We start from the raw sequence: 17,582 nt of genomic DNA, 5'->3' as shown, positions 1-17,582 counted from the left end.
TTTCCTTGTTCATACTAGATTATAAATGTTGTCTAGGATTGTTTCATGCATATATTAATTATGTATTAAAAGGACAAGAAATTATTTACTAAAATTGGCATGGTTAGGTCTTAAATACTACATGGCCTAGACGAAATTAATGGCATGGTTCGGTTTTAAATACCGCATGGACTAGACGAAATTAATGGCATGGTTTGGTCTTAAATACCGCATGGTCTAGACGAAATTAATTCCATGGTTCGGTCTTAAATACCGCATGGAATAATCCAAAACAATTGGCATGGTTCGGTCTTAAATACTGCATGGCCTAGACTAAAGCGATTGCATGTTTTGGTCTTAAATACCGCATGAAAATAATCGGGTGCATATCTTGTATTTTATAGATGTCCAAGATCGACAATCTCCGATATGCTGCACTTAATGTCTCTGGAGACAATTATTAACAATGGGCATGGGACACTAAAATTACCCTGAAACCAAAGGACCTATATGAGTGCATTGAGGATGATAATGATTGTACTGAAAAGAGTAGGTACAAGGCGATTTTGCTAATACGCCATCATCTTGCTGAGAGTCTCAAGAACCAGTACCTTACCATTGAAAATCCTCTTGACCTTTGGACAGAGTTGAAAAATAGATATGGACACCAAAAGACGGTGCTCCTACCAAAGGCTCAATTTGATTGGAAAAATCTAAGAATCCAGGATTTTAAATCCGTGGAAGAGTATAATTCTGAGCTATTTAAGATAGTCTCGATCTTGAAATTATGTGGTAAGGAGGTTACTGAGGAAGACTTGCTAGAGAAAACATTCTCAACCTTTCACACCAATAACATACTACTTCAGCAACAATATCATGAAAAGGGTTTTAAGACATATGCAAGTCTAATCTCTTGTTTGCTGCTTGCTGAGCAGAACAATGAGTTATTACTAATGAACAGTGCAATGAGACCTCATGGTACTGCCCCATTACCAGAAGCGGGAAAATGGCCAAAATCAACCTCAACTATTTGTCAAACGTTTTTTTATACCTAAAGTTTAACACCCTGAAAATAACAACTTGAGCTTTGTTAAAATTCAAATTTGCTACCTAAACTATATAAAATGTTGTCAATTTCAACATATGTTCGAACAACGTTAAATCAGAGTTTAACAATGTTGAGTCAGACGATCTGTGGCATCCACATGGCACTGGGAATGACCAAAACTAAGTTGTTTTGGTCATTTGTAGGTGTGTTGTGGCAATAAACAAAGCGTTTGACAAAAAATGGGGTATTGGAGTCCGTTTTTGGGTGTGTTGTGAGACTTCATTTTTATCCATTTCTTTCTCCAAAATATTACTGAAATCGCCCAAGGCCATAAGAAAGTCTTAGAGACTATAACCGCATTATCCACTGGTCTTTACCATGCTAAGATTAATATGATAGAGGCTAATATGGCAATGAACAAAATGTTCAATGAACAATTCACTTATGGCATGACCGGCTTGGCCATCCGGGTTCTAAAATGATGCGTAAGCTAATTATGAATTCAAATGGGCACACTCTTAAAGAAAGACGAGTTATCCCTAAAAATCTCACGTGTGTAGCATGTGCACAAGGGAAACTCAAGGCCATCACCAGTGAAAGTCACTAAAGAGAATTTAAATTTTCTAGAAAGGATACAAGGAGATATATGTGGACCAATACACCCACCTTGTGGGACCTTTATATATTTTATGGTCCTTATTGATGCATCGACCAGATGGTCGCATGTTTGCTTATTATCAACTAGAAACCTTGTGTTTGCTAGATTGATGGCCCAGATCATACGTCTGCGAGCTCACTTTCCAGATTTTCCACTTAAGACTATACATCTAGACAATGCTGATGAATTTATATCCCAAGAGTTTAATGATTATTGTATGTCCATGGGGGTAAGTGTGGAACATCCCGTGGCACATGTCCATACACAAAACGGATTAGCTGAATCCCTCATTAAACAAATACAATTAATTGCTCGACCATTATTCATGAGGTCGATGCTTCCTGTGTCGGCTTGTGGACACGCAATATTACATGCAGCAGAGCTTATACGCATCAGGCCAGCTAGTGAGCATAGATATTCGCCATCCCAATTATTAACGGGTCATGAGCCAGACATATCCCATCTAAAGACATTCGGGTGTGCCGTTTATGTACCTATTGCTCCACCATAGAGAACAAAGATGAGACCTCAAAAGAGAATGGGAATATATGTTGGATATGATTCTCCCACCATTATTAAGTATCTAGAGCCAACTACGGGTGATTTATTTAAGGCTAGATACGCGGATTGTCAGTTTGCTGAATCCAAATTTCCTATGTTGGGTGTCATACCTCAGTGCTATAGGAGCTTTAATGTTCTTGGCTAGCCACACTAGACCAAACATTTTTTTTGCCGTGAACCTCCTAGCAAGATTTAGTTATTGTCCGACCCAAAGGCACTGGAACGGTTTAGTTGGTTTTGCTGATGTAGGTTATCTATCCGATCCACATAATGCAAGGTCTCAAACCGGCTATGTGTTTATGCACGGTGGTACAACAATTTCGTGGCGTCCGATGAAGCAAACCATAGCGGCCACATCATCTAATCATGCATAAATTTTGGCTATGCATGAAGCCAGCCGTGAGTGTGTGTGGTTGAGATCAATGACTCAACATATCAGGTCGGATTGTGGCATGACCGATGATAAGGAAGCGACTATCATATATGAAGACAATACCGCTTGCATCGCACAGCTCAAGGAAGGGTACATTAAGGGAGATCGGACGAAACACATATTACCTAAGTTCTTCTTCACACATGAACTACAAAAGGTCGGAGAAGTTCAAGTGGTACAAGTTCCATCATGCAACAATTCAGTCAATCTCTTCACCAAATCATTACCGACATGGACATTCAGGAAGCTCACGTACCAGATTGGAATGCGGAGACTTAAGGACTTTTAGTGATGCTTGGAACAGGGGGAGTAATGCGTGCTGTACTCTTTTTCCTTCACCATGGTTTTGTCTCAATGGTTTTTCCTGGTAAGGTATTGATGAAGCAGCGTCCCCAAGCGTATTACGGTGATCTCTTAGCATTTGCACGGTTATGTTATCCAAGGGGAAATATGCTAACACGTGTGATATGAGACAGACAATTTACAAGATGACAATTTCATAAAATGTTCTTCTTTCTCCTATCTTTTATCTTCGAAAATCAAACCATGAATCCATAGAAATTGTGATAAATTTATCATTATAGCAATTTGATGAATCAACCCTATCCCTCCCCCCTCATTTTTTGACATTTCATTGTGATTGACTGTCATGTCAACAACATTACATGTCCTTTTTATATGTTTTTTTAAATGAATTAAACAGAAATTGCACATTAAACCGGATTGGAACAACTACAATACATATTCTCCGTTATTAAAAAGTTCAAACGAAAATCAAAGAGATATGATTATTTAACGAGAGAAAACTTAGTATTAGACAAGATCGAGAGAAATGATTATTGAAGGAAACTTAATATTAAAAAGAAAAAACATAGATCGAAGGTAGCTCTCATCACCAATACCCATGCATTACAAACCAAACTCTAATTTATATTATGAAAGATGGTCAATTCTCTTTATTTGAGTGACACATCAGCAGTAAAAAAAATTATTTGAATAACACATCAGTAGTAAAAAGAGTGTCATCTGTCTATTCTCACTAAAAGTAAACAAATTTAAACTTAAAAGGAATATGAAATATCTTTCATCTCTATTATATTTTTAATATCACAAACAGCCCACCAAGTCATTTTAACTTGTAAAACTTCTTATAGTAATACATACCTTTATATAATCAAGCAAGGAGGATGAGAATCCACCAAGTCATTTTGAGAGATATATTAAAATCATGTAAGTCTTTAAAAGTTTGTTTGCTATTATCTAAAGATTTTGATGAATCAAATGAATAGTGCATTTTTAGTCCGTAATTCCTTTCAATTTTTGGTTTGGAGTAGACATGACAACAAATATGGGAATGATGACAAAATGATTTTTAATAAATTGTAGGGATAATTTGGCATATCTTTGTGCATCTAAACTCTTCTCTTAATGATTTTGGTAGTGTAAAACTGAAATCCGATAATACTCGCTTATATACAATATAAACTATGTACAATAATCTTTTACTTTTGAATACTGATTTTTGACAAAATTTAGATTTATTCTTTGGGATTATAGTGATGAGTGCCTACAAACAAATAAAATCGATGGACTCATCTAACCATTTGTTGTAGAATTCTTGTAAAATCACATGAATTTCGTTGTGGTAATATTTTATATGTTTGTTGGTGCCGCCAGCATAGATAAAACTTCGATTCAATTCAGTTAAGATATTCCAGAAAATGATAAATTTTTAATGTTTTTAAAAATTGAAAAACGTTAACTAAAAAGAAGAAGTTAATTGCAAACTTTTAACATCACATTTAATATAATATTTATTTAATAATTTAATTAAAATTACTTTTATTTTAACAATTGATGATTAGATATAAGCAATTTGGGTATGAGTACTTTATTCGAGTTTTTGTATCCTTCAATCGGATAGTTTGGGTTAGGAGATTTATCATTCGTTGAGGAACCGAATGAATTACAGATCAGTTTGGTTTGGCTTCTATTCAGATAGTTATCAAGTTTCGTTCCATATTATGCAACAACTTACAACACTATAGTATATATATATATATATATATATATATATATATATATATTAGTTAGACTAGATTAAGACCCGTGCTAGAGCATGTGTTGAAATTCATTTTATTTACATTGTAATTTTTTATAAAATATAATTTATGTGATTATTTTTAAAAGTTTTTTGGATAAAATATTATGTAATAAAATCATATGCTAAATATGATGACTTGAAAAAGACACTTATTTTGTAAGTTTTATATTGTTAATAATTCTAGATAAGTACTCGTGCTATAACACTGGTTAAATTTTATTTTATACAAAATTTTGTATATTTTCTATTTTAAAATAAAATTTTAATATGTTGTATTAGTTTATGTACATGAAGTTATTTCAACAATGTATATTCTACCTCATGACTTGAATGTCATTATTAAACATAATTTTGTGAATTTGGTTTTTAAAAAATGATTTATTATATTATGAGTAGTTTAATATATTGTTATACTTTTGTTTTAATATACTTGGTTTTTTAAATTTTTCATATTATAGTGACATATTATTGACATTGCTACAACAAACCAATTTAGAATGTTTATAGTTTCCAACTTTAATATCAAGTTTCAATATTTTAAAAATATTTCAAAATAAATTATTTAAAGTTTATTATATTATATAAAATTATAAAATTCAACAAAAAAGTATGAAATTGAATTTAAATATTCAAACTTTGACCCTTTACTTAGTAAATTTTTTAATTCAATAGATATTATTTTTAAAAAATAATATTAATAAAAATTGAATATTTTATAGATTGAATCATTTATATTTGTCTTTAAAAATTCAACTTATGGTATATCCGGAAATAAAACTATTTTTTAATTATAATAAATAATATGAGAATTTATTTGTTTCACAAAATAGACTCATATATAAAAATGAGAGGTGGTGTATAATAATAATTAACAAATTAATATGTTAAGTTAGATATCAAAAGATTTTATTTGATGAATAATTTAATAAAAAAATTAATATGGTAAGTTATATGATATCAAATAATTTTTTAGAATATTCTCTTTAAGATTTTTGGAAACAATAAATCCAGACTATACAAATAATATAAAACTTAATCTATAACCTATTCCTAACCAACTTATTAAAATTATATAGTTTACAAAACAATGTTGTGTACTTCCGTTTTATTATATAAGGGATTTGTTTATTTTGTACATATCTATAATTTTTTTTAAATAATATTTTCTTAAGTTTTTATTCAAAGGGATTAGAAAATCAGAAAACAATTACGTATGTTTATACTTTTTTTTTTTTGTCAAACTAGGATTTCATTCAAATTAAAAGAGTTCTTCCTCCTCAAGGAGAAAGTACAAATGGCTATCAAAATCCCAAACAAACCAAGCCACTTGAGCAAATGGTAAAACAACAACAATAACGAAATCAGAAGCTAAACATAAATGAAAGGATAGATGGGAGCTAACAAGCTCAAACCATAGATAAAGGGATAGATGGGAGCTAACAAGCTCAAACCATGGATAATGGGAAAGATGGGAGCTAACAAGCTCAACCAAAGTAGATTGGTTCTTGAATGGAGGAAACGAAGCCTCTAAAGACACCAACGACGAACAGTCAGCAAAAGCTGAGCGGGGACAGTCTTGGGCAACAAACCTCGCTTCTACTTCAAGTAGAACAGTCTTCAGAACAATGCTCCCTGTGACAATACCACTAAAACCAAGTGAAGTATTTGGGAGGATAATAAGCTCCTTAAAGGAGAGATGAGGGCTGTAAAAGCCCCGGTGAACCAGATAATCTGTAACGGTGAAGGAGAGCAAAGATCTCTTTCCAATCTGCAACAAAGCGGCTACTAACACAGCCAATTTGAAGTATAATCTGCATACTGCAGTAAACATTCGCAATAAGGCGATAAAGGTGCCACAAGAAAGCACAAATGTGGATCCACGGGTATCCAAATTCATCAAAGGAGTAAAAACGAGATCCAAATTCCACAAAGCCAGAGCCACACTCTCAACGATCATCCAAGAACTTTCCAAAGTAGAAGAACCAGAGACCGAAGAACAGGAGCATACCTGGGGGAACAGGAGAGGAGGCATGTTGATTGAGATGGAAATGGAGTGCGAGCAATCAACTCTGCTGCCAACGAGGCTAAGAAGCTGGTGTGACTTGACGATATGAGCTACATGGCTTTGAGCCGGAGAGGGATCTGGAGGGTCTGGAGGATCAGGCGGATCTGGTGGAGAAGGACGAAACGACAATGAGGCCAGCGCCGATGGAAGCTTCAGGCCGATAAAAGCAAGCAGATCCGTCGGAAACGAAGGGTTATGGCGCAGCGAAATCATCGAAGAAAGTCGAGCCATTGAAACCGAGAAGCAGAAAAAACACTATTAGAAACGGAAGAAGCCGGAGAGGATGCCGGAAAAACACGCCGGAAATAACTCCGGTAACTACGAAGAGGACCCTAGCAGAACGAGAGCACCGCCGATTAGAGGCTAGATTGGCAAAGCGGAGAGGGGAACAACAACGGTAAGCAGCTGAAGCAGGGGCGAGGAGGAGAGAGCTGTGAGCGGAGGCTGGGAGTAAGACCTAAAATATATATTTATTTTTTTTATAAATAAAAATTCTTTTTTTTGAAACAAATTTATTTAGAACTAATTTTATTAAAAAATAAAATTATGAAAAATATCTACGAAAGCAAAAAAACAAATAACGAAAAATTAGCAATTTTATAAATTAAAATTAAATATATATTTTGAAAATATTAATTTTAAATTTGAATTAGGGAATATTGAAAGCATATTCCAATATATTGTTTCTTATTTGGACTCAAGTTAAATATTTTTTACTAGAATATTTTGGTTTGAAAATTAATATATTTAAGTGATAATTGTTTAAAAATAATAGTCCAAACTCTCCCATATCCAGCGTGATAACCCTTAGGTTTTTAGAGCAGTTACCAGTTTTTCTTACACGTGTGAAAGGAGTAAAAAAAAATCTTGATTGGCGTTGACTCATAGCGTTTCTCACACAACGCTCCTACAAACGCTTTGCCAATCTAGGCTTAGGAGAGGGGAACACCGAAGAAGCTTTGCCGGTGGAGAAACACCATTTGGAAACTCCTCTTGCGGCTCCTCGAAAAACGTATCTGGGAGAGAACTAGGGCGAACTCACTTACGTATGTTTATACTTAAAATGATAAAAGTTTCGTTTTGTTTTGTTTTGTGACCGTAAATCAGTTAAGAATCTCTATATTCCCAAACCATAGGTTATACAAATGTATGAAAGAAGGTTCCATGGTCTCTCCTCTTTAGAAAATTCTGATGTATATATGTTCTTATTTTTGGACCTCTTAATAAATTCAAAGTTTGAAAGCTGTCAATAATAAAATAAAATGAAGGTTGAAGTGAAGAAAGCATCACGTGAGGCCACATGAGATGAAATGGAGCAGCGGTTGGGGCTCTCTCAGTCACGCACGAAGAGATCAAATCTCACAGTGTCGGTAGTCACATGCGTTCATGTGACCATGAATGAATTTTTTTTTTGTTGACAGCCTCAAAATAGAACTTTCTGATATTTGTTTTTTTTTTTTTTTTTGAAAGAACTTTCTGATATTTGTTGTTTCAAAAATATTTATGTTTCATTATTAAAAAATAGACAAACTCAAATTTGTGATCTTCGAACGCTGAATGAATTATTTATTCGTTTGTTATACGATATAGTCTGATTTCCAGTTGTTTACACTTTTATTATTTTAAGTTTTTAACTCAACTGATAGTTATTCATTTTCGTACTTTACAATGATATATCATGCATATTTCTTTTTGTCTGGAATTAATTTCTTTCTATGTGAATTTTTTTTTGGTACAATTATATATGTTTTTAGTTTTTATCAGTTTTAGCAAAATAAGATTCAGATTTATGTTATTTTTAAAGTAGACTTATGTTTTCGTTTTTTTAGTCACTAACATGCATTATGGTATATATAAATGGGATTCAAAACGATTAAACTACTAAATGTCCCGATCGAAGTTACGTTGCTCTATCAAATAAAATTGGAACGAGTAATCAACGTAAGATTATTAAATTAGCTAGCTACTCTGTTTGTGATTGCTGGTATAAGATTCTTGTGTCGAAAGTGCAACTCACACTCGAAAACCATTAAAGAAAGATTTAAATCGCACTATATAGACTATGATTTAAAATGAATTCAAATTACGTACTTAATACAATAAAATTCCAATTCAAATTCTTGATAAAATTCCAATTCAAATTCTTGATAAAATATATTGTTAATAAAACTAACCAAAAATTGGGGTTTACGTAAGAGTAGGAAAGAGACAGTTGTATAGTGTCGTAGCAAATTAAAAATTTGCACGTGCGGTGACATCTTTTCGAGAGCTTAATATAGCATGTGCCAAATGAGCTCATATTAAAAATGTTGCTTACGAATAGATTTTCTAGTTTCGAACTGCTAAAAGCCTAAAACATTTAGTATGTCTCTAATAATTTTGGCCTCTACCAATAGTTATATTCACCATAAAATTTATGCTTGCTCATTGGTTTTGCACTTTTGCTTTTGCTTCTAATAGTTATGGCCGTAATACCATTTCTAAAAATTAATTTCTCTGCTTGGAGCAGCTACACAAAACATAAGGACCATAGAAAACTCTTCACGATTGTCTTTAATTGCCCGACAAACAAATAAACTAGCATCGACAAAAGATAAAATGTTGAATCGATGGGTAAAGTTTTGACTTTTCTTAATCATATGCACTAAAGTTTTAAGGCATTAAAAATATATTTAAAATTAAAGTTTTAACCGATATCAAATGTTCCATGATATTATTTTAATATTTTAATAATGTAAAACTGGGAAACAATAATGTAAAACCCGTCGATCAAAGTTACTTTAAACCATGTGAATTGTGATAAACCGATAATACTATTATTATGTTGTAAATGCATATGTGCATATATATATATTACTTATAATTTAATGTCTTAATCTTAATTTATTTTTTTAAGAAATAGTTTTACTTGTTTCGATGTACATTTTAATTCATATCTCAAATTTATCAATTGTTTAAGAGAAGTGGTTTGTTGAACTTATCAAGGTGATAAACTTTAATTAGTTGAAAACAAATAAATACGTAATAAGACCATGATCATCAACAGTTTTATTCAAGCAACTATGAGTGTGTAATTTAGCTTATATAATACGTTTTAAACATATACACCAATTTTTTTACATAAATTATCCAACTCTCACCAAAAATATCAGCGGCACCGCTATTTCAATAAATTACCAAGCAAGGTTTCCTCCCAATGCGTGCATATACAACCAATTTCCGCCCACATCTCATGGTCGTGTTTACATATTTTTGACCGGTGTTATGTAGCTATTTATTTAGCAATCCCATATTGCCAATTTAATAACAAAAAATAAAGATACAACTTCTGTTTTCGGTAGACAATTGATTGTGGTTGGGGACATCCAACTCAAACCAAAATGATCAACTTGTGACTTTTCACCATTTACTTCCTCACTTATTTATCCTCTTTTTTTTTCAAAAAATATCTAAATTTTTTTCTGTGATTGTCTATTTCTATTATCTATTTGACGGCATTGTACTGTCGATTAAATATTAGAATTAATTTCGGTGCGTGTATTGTTTGTCTTGTGTGTCCCCAGTCTTAAGACTGTTCGGCATTTATTTTGCAAGGTCGATCAAATCCCACCCAACGTGTTTTTTGAAAAGGGTGTTAACCCACCCAACTTTCATTCTTATCATATAGTTGTAACCCATCTACTTTACTAAATCATTATATAAATCTCTCTTAAATTGGTCGTATCACTTTCTTTCTTTTTTCCATTTTAGTTTATATCATGTTTAAAAATGAATATATTTTATTTTAATTGAAAAAGATAATGAAATATTCGCGAATGGGGTTTATTTTATTTATTATTATTATTTTTTTTTTGTCGTATGTTATATTATCATCATGGATATGTTGATTTATCCTATCACACATGATGGTCAATCTGGCATATCTACTTACATATATATACATAATATACGTGATTATGATACGCAAATTCACGAACAACTCCATAACATACAACTTTTTCGTAATATTCAGATTTCCAGTTGAGGATTCTTACATGCACCAACGATAGACCCTCTTACTCGTAGTACTTGACACTAAAACGGATGATCTAAAAAAGTGCATTCTAGCTTTAAGAATCAAACCCTATATATACTTATTGTAGATATGTTTAAATCCTTGACCATTGGATGATGCAACTTGCACAACTGAGGAGTCGATTTAGAATTACGATCTGAATTAGGAAAAAAAAAGAAGTATATATTCGGGTTTTGACTTTGTATATGATAGAAAAGTAATGATATTATTTTATGGCATTTGTTTAGATGCATGGAAGATTCGGAGCTTCCGTAACGGGTGGAAGGACAACTATTATTTTCCCTTTTAAAAACGATTCAAATTCTGTTCTACTACTAGAAGACAAAGTAGAAGATCATTGCACTAACAAAGTTTTAAACTTCAAGAACATATTTTAATTTTAGTTTGTGTTCAAATTTTATTCATGTTAAATTGTTAATTACCAATATTGATATATAAATGGACTCCTCTCTTAGATTGTGAGAATAATAATAATAATAGTTTTCATTTATATTAGAAAAGCTATTGTTTCATCCTAAATTTGAACTGAACTCCCTGCCGACACATTATTGCATTCATAAAAGAGTTAACTAGTCTATATATAGTTATAAAAGAGTTGAATATAATTTCAAAAACAAAAGAAAATTGAAAATAATTCTGCCGTTTTCTCTCCTCCTGGTACCTTCCTTCACTTTCTCCCATATAAACCTCAATTTTTTCTCATCTTCATTCACCAAACCATCTCTATCTCCCTCTCACTCTATTTAGAAAGGATCAACGTCTCAATCTTTTGATGAAGGATCCCATAAACTAAAATTTAACAAAGTCCGACAAGGACCAACTAATCTTTTGAGTCTAGCTAGTTGATTTAAGAGGATCCAACTTTTTTTTTTTTCATAATTTTTCACAAAGACATAACTAAATAATGGGTGCTACTACCACCATTTCGATTCTTGTTCTTCTTCTTCTTGGGTTGGTTCAGCTTGCAGTTTCAGGACACGACTATAAACAAGCTCTGAGCAAAAGCATTATATTCTTTGAAGCTCAGAGGTCAGGACACCTTCCTCCCAACCAGAGAGTTTCATGGCGATCTCACTCCGGTCTTTACGACGGCAAATCAAGCGGCGTAAGCTTCCTTTTAAAATTAAAAATAAATAAACTGAAATTCGTATATTATGCTAGTCTCTAGTAATATTCAAAACTCTGTTAATCAGATTTTTTCCATAATTATATTACTTTTTATAATATAAAGTTATATTAACCGCTGTCTAGATCCATATAATAATTTGACTTTCCGTTGACCCTATTATTCCCTTTAACTAATAAATATGATCAAAATCTAAGCGTTTGGATGGTTTAGGCCACCTAAAACGTCACATAAGCAGCTGATTATTCATACTACATTATAGTTGCTAACTTGAATCACATTTTTAAAATATTGTGCAGGTGGATCTAGTTGGAGGATACTATGACGCCGGAGACAATGTGAAATTCGGGCTTCCGATGGCTTTCACGGTTACCACAATGTGTTGGAGCATCATAGAATACGGTGGCCAGCTAGAATCTAATGACGAACTTGGCCATGCCCTTGACGCCGTTAAGTGGGGAACTGATTATTTCATTAAAGCCCACCCTGAACCTAACGTCCTCTATGGAGAGGTAACATTAATAATTAGTAACACTCTCTAATGACCTATCACTTTCTTTATTAATTAGACTAATTTGAATTTGGTTATGATAATTTGTTTTTGTAACCGTGTAGGTGGGAGATGGTAAATCGGACCATTATTGTTGGCAAAGGCCAGAGGAAATGACTACTGATCGTAGGGCTTACAAGATTGATAGGAACAATCCTGGTTCGGATCTTGCTGGAGAAACCGCTGCCGCAATGGCTGCCGCTTCCATAGTTTTTCGCCGCTCTGATCCATCATACTCAGCCGAGCTAATCCGTCACGCCCGTCAGGTTCTAAAATCTCAAACCAAAATGTTTACAATTTTGAACTCCTTTAGTGATGCTTGATTGCAATAGAAGGAGCTCTAAAACATTTTGAAATTAGTTTTTTGTCAGAACCGGAATTAAAGGTGCAAAAACGTAGATAGTAGAAATAACCTTCTAAATTCATAATATTTACGAGTTTTGCCACTGATCCTAACCCAATTCTTATGTTGGCAGGTTTTTGAATTTGCTGACAAATACAGAGGCAAATACGACAGCAGCATTACCGTGGCACAAAAATACTACCGATCAGTCAGCGGTTACAATGTACTAAACGCTGCTTTATAGTCTAAATGCAGACACTCTTATACATATATATTCCATGAATTCTCATTATAACCGTAATTTTGTATAACCAGGATGAGTTACTCTGGGCTGCTGCGTGGCTATACCAAGCAACCAATGATAAATATTATCTAGATTACCTCGGTAAAAATGGCGACTCGATGGGCGGTACGGGCTGGTCGATAACGGAATTCAGTTGGGACGTTAAGTATGCGGGCGTTCAAACCCTTGTCGCCAAGGTAATTAATTATTCACTTCAATTTAACCGAGCTTATTGGGTTTAATTTGGTTACTAAACCGAGAAATTTTGCTTGGTTTACAGGTTCTGATGCAAGGGAAAGCAGGAGAACACACTGCCGTCTTCGAGAGGTACCAAGAGAAAGCAGAACAGTATATGTGTTCGTTGTTAGGTAAAAGCACCAAAAACATAAAGAAAACTCCCGGCGGTTTGATTTTCCGGCAAAGCTGGAACAATATGCAGTTTGTCACAAGCGCTTCTTTCTTATCCGCGGTGTACTCCGACTACCTCTCGTCCTCCAAAAGAGATCTACGTTGTTCTCAAGGAAACATTTCTCCATCCAAACTCCTAGATTTTTCTAAATCACAGGTTTGCCCCAAAAACTTTAGTGATTTTTGCTTATTCACCCCCATATTATGGAACCAGAACGAAACAATAAACATATATATAATTGAATTTGAAACTGTAGTCATGTATTTGAAAGTACTACAGTACTATTATAAAACACTTACTAAAACTAGTACTATTTTGGGCCAATTTTGAATTAATCCGGTATAATATTTCGGATATTTTTGAACCTATTTTATAGTATTTTAAATTTTGTATTCTAAATGGATAGTTTGATTACTCGTTCTATATAATACTACTTGTTCCCATCTCAAAAAAGTTAAAATATAACGTTAGATCTATGCGAATTAAATAATTGATAAATAAATTGAAATTAACTAGGTGGATTACATCCTCGGAGACAATCCAAGAGCGACGAGTTACATGGTTGGATACGGAGAGAACTATCCACGACAAGTTCATCATCGTGGTTCGTCGATTGTCTCGTTCAATGTCGATCAAAAGTTTGTGACTTGCCGTGGTGGTTACGCCACATGGTATAGTCGAAAAGGAAGCGATCCGAATGTTTTGACCGGAGCTATAGTGGGTGGACCCGATGCCTACGATAACTTCGCTGACCAGCGGGACAATTACGAGCAAACCGAACCAGCAACTTACAACAATGCACCTCTTCTTGGTGTACTAGCCCGGTTAATTTCCGGTCCCAGGGAATCTGACCAGCTGCTCCCCGGTAAGATTAACACATTGTATTGTCTAATCAAAACTTTCATGCTACTACTAGCTATATAATTAACCTCTGCTGGACTTCCCAATTTTATAGTAGACTTGGTTAACCGGGTTTCTGATTTTAGGTGGTAGTCCAACTCCAAGTCCGGTTATCATAAAACCAGCACCGGTACCAAAGAGGAAACCAACAACACCTCCTGGTTTGTCATCTTTAGACATTTTATACCAACTCATCGTGAAAAACCAATTCGATTTGGTATAAGAACTTAACCAATTTGCTTAATTTTTGTTTTGTATAGCAGCTTCATCTCCTAGTCCCATCACCATATCGTCGCAGAAGATGACAAACTCATGGAAGGACGAAGGAAAGGTTTACTATCGATATTTAACGAGATTAACAAATAGATCTATGAAAACATTGAAAAATTTGAAGATATCAATCACCAAACTCTATGGTCCAATATGGGGTGTTACCAAAACCGGTAACTCGTATGGTTTCCCTTCATGGATCCAATCGTTACCGGCAGGCAAAAGCATGGAGTTTGTCTATATCCACTCAGCTCCACAGGCAAATGTCTTGGTTTCTAACTATTCTTTGGAGTGAGTAGAAGGGTTTTGGTGTGTGAGACCGGTTTACTTGCTTGTAAACTTGTTCACCTGCTTTTGAAATTATTCGGGTTAGTTTTACCGATCGGTTAGGATTTTGGGAGGATGAGAAAGACGAATTCTCTAGTTTGTACTTTGTACACATAGAGAGAAATTTGAGACTGTAAAACTAGGCATAATTCTGTTTCTTGTAATTCAAAAGCTTTTTCTCTTTTTAGTTTATATATTTAATTTTTTTCAATTAATATGTAGAGAAATTAAGTGTTATGACTTATGATGCTGGACATATTCGGTTTGGTAACTGACTTGGTTATGGTAAGTCTAAATGACTATATTGGTCCAAACTATTTATGTTCCAATGTTTTGTTATTTTGTGTGTTATTTAATTGCAGCTTGGTCCTCTAATTATGCAGTCGGATCGACATTTTAGCTGTTAAATACAAAGCAATCCATGTAGTGAGTAGTGTGGCGCGGTCTTACTGAGTTACTTTGTTTCTGCTAGCAGAACTTCATTATATAATTTAATCTCAACTTTATTAAAAGTATTATTTGAATATGAATTCGTATAAATAAATATGAAATTTAGACCAATTGCATAAGACTTGTTTAGTTTTTTTTTTTCTTTTTTTTTAATACTGAAATTACGACATCTAACAAATTTTCAGTAATAAAATCGGTTTGGTTTGAAATCAATATTTCTATAATTCGGTCTTTGGCACGTACATATAACATTTATAAAAGATATGCATAATAAACCAGCAAGAAGTACTTCGCGTGACATTATGTGGATCATGCATATCAAATACAAAACCGTAAGAAATCAAGTTTATAAAGAAGTGTGTTTTTTTAAATCAATAAATTAATAGGATTCAAGCAATTTAAATCAGATCTAGAACTCTAAACTCTTTTGTAAAATAAATCAGTTTTCACTGCAAATATTATCTAAATTTATAACCAGAAAATCCAAATCTCTTTGTAAAGTTCAAGGTTAAAAATCAGCTTTAAAAACAAGTTTAGATTGTTCACAAAATTATTAAATCAAATCTCTTTGCAGGAAATAATTTTGCTCTTCAAAAGGTTTTATCAGGAAAATCAATTATACTCTCATATCAATTTATTTTCCTAAAGTATTAATTCTAGGTGATCAATCAAGAATTAATATGAAGAACAACCTAAGATAAGATCACAGAAAATAAAGAATCCTAAAACTAACAGATCTAATAAATCATAAAAACCCTATGAAAAACCTTAAACCTAACAAGCAAATTACTCAGACATATTCAATGAAGAACAAATCATAATTCTGAATAATATGTAATAAATATTAAAAGAGTAAATAAGGAGTTTAGGAATCTTCTCTCTACAGATGAAATCAGATCCGTCTCTCCAACCGCTCTAAAAAATCTCTCAAGATTGCAGAAAAATAATACTTGCTAGAAAATAACTTAGGTCTTAACAATAACCATAAAAATCCTAAATATACTCTAATACACATCTTGGGCCTTAATTGCAAATAAGGAAAATTTGGGTAAATTTTGTAAATCATCTAAAGCTTGTGGAGAAAACTTCCGATTGGCTTGTGGCAGCTGCATCGATCGATGCAAAGGTAGCATCGGTCAATGCATACTCTTAAACTCGTCTCCCACCTTTGTTGATCAGCCTTAATGCTTTGATTATGCTCCAAATCATCCTTTTTAGCTCATTTGCGTACCATACGTGTCAATGAGTACCTAAACCTATAAAGACTCAAAAACAACCTAGAAAAAAAATCAAAAGACTCAAAAAGCACACTTATACCATGGTTAAAAAACACAAAAACCATGATATATCAGTCTTCTCAAATTGCATCAAAATATAGTGGAAATACTATATTAATAAAATGAGCTTTGATTGTTAGAGCATCTCCAATGGTACTTTTCCTTTATAATAGAGATCCTCTATAATAGGGGTGAGTTCCACTCCAACCCACCTCTATTTTCATCTCTATAATAGAAATTGCTATTTTTTACTCTATTTATAGAGGAACTCTATTTTTTCCTACAAAGGGTTCCTCTACATATAGAGGAAAAAATAGCAATCTCTATTTTAGAGGTGAGAATAGAGGCGGGTGATATAACATTATATCACATACTATTATCTCAACGTATCCTCCCTCTTAAGTTTCCTGCAAATTGAAAATATAGGTCTTGCACTCTTGCAAGCTTCCTCACAGTTTTTGGGGCTTAACTACGACCTCTATCGAGTCCCGAGATAACCTACTAGAAGCATGAAGTTTTCAAAAAACCGGATCTCAACCACTTTTTAAACCCAAAAACAGTAATATCTAACGGTCCATTAGGGGAAATGGCATGGACCTCCGGTCACTCAAAGTTTTCCGGTGATCAGTCCTCCCCTGACCTCCCACCCGCCTCCGGCTCCCCATATCTCCTTAGTAGCACCTCCCTCAAACCATCTCTGAGTGGTTCGCGGGTCGCTACATCG

The 17,582-nt window shown here is 33.5% G+C and overlaps 2 protein-coding genes across 3 annotated transcripts; one reads left to right on the top strand and one right to left on the bottom strand.

Annotated features, from left to right (window-relative positions):
- Nucleotides 1-5,976: 5,976 nt before the first annotated feature.
- Nucleotides 5,977-7,388, bottom strand: LOC104707395 (uncharacterized). Its single transcript, XM_010423736.3, has one exon. The coding sequence runs from the start codon at nt 7,077-7,079 to the stop codon at nt 6,042-6,044; it is 1,038 nt and encodes a 345-aa protein (XP_010422038.1). The 5' UTR covers nt 7,080-7,388; the 3' UTR covers nt 5,977-6,041.
- A 4,144-nt stretch (nt 7,389-11,532) lies between these two features.
- Nucleotides 11,533-15,346, top strand: LOC104709650 (endoglucanase 19-like). Of its 2 annotated transcripts, none has more exons than XM_087460465.1 (9): nt 11,533-12,028; nt 12,349-12,561; nt 12,665-12,865; nt 13,076-13,165; nt 13,258-13,422; nt 13,506-13,790; nt 14,151-14,499; nt 14,621-14,695; nt 14,798-15,346. In XM_087460465.1, the coding sequence occupies exons 1-9, from the start codon at nt 11,828-11,830 to the stop codon at nt 15,097-15,099; spliced, it is 1,881 nt and encodes a 626-aa protein (XP_087316591.1). In that variant the 5' UTR covers nt 11,533-11,827; the 3' UTR covers nt 15,100-15,346. The 2 variants fall into 2 exon arrangements, with proteins under 2 accessions (XP_087316591.1, XP_087316590.1); XM_087460464.1 differs by having other exon boundaries at nt 14,795-15,346.
- Nucleotides 15,347-17,582: the final 2,236 nt, after the last annotated feature.

The sequence above is a fragment of the Camelina sativa genome, chromosome 8 (assembly GCF_030686135.1).
Source record: "Camelina sativa cultivar CO46 ecotype springtype chromosome 8, ASM3068613v1".
Classification (NCBI taxonomy): domain Eukaryota; kingdom Viridiplantae; phylum Streptophyta; class Magnoliopsida; order Brassicales; family Brassicaceae; genus Camelina; species Camelina sativa.
Note: the sequence above shows the minus strand (reverse complement) of the source record. Positions and strands in the feature narration are given on the sequence as shown.

Coding starts and splice junctions, on each gene's coding strand:
- LOC104707395 (XM_010423736.3), bottom strand. CDS start 7,079: ATGGCTCGACTTTCTTCGATGATTTCGCTGCGCCATAACCCTTCGTTT.
- LOC104709650 (XM_087460464.1), top strand. CDS start 11,828: ATGGGTGCTACTACCACCATTTCGATTCTTGTTCTTCTTCTTCTTGGG. Junction 12,562..12,664: donor CTAACGTCCTCTATGGAGAG/GTAACATTAATA, acceptor GTAACCGTGTAG/GTGGGAGATGGTAAATCGGA. Junction 14,500..14,620: donor ATCTGACCAGCTGCTCCCCG/GTAAGATTAACA, acceptor TTCTGATTTTAG/GTGGTAGTCCAACTCCAAGT.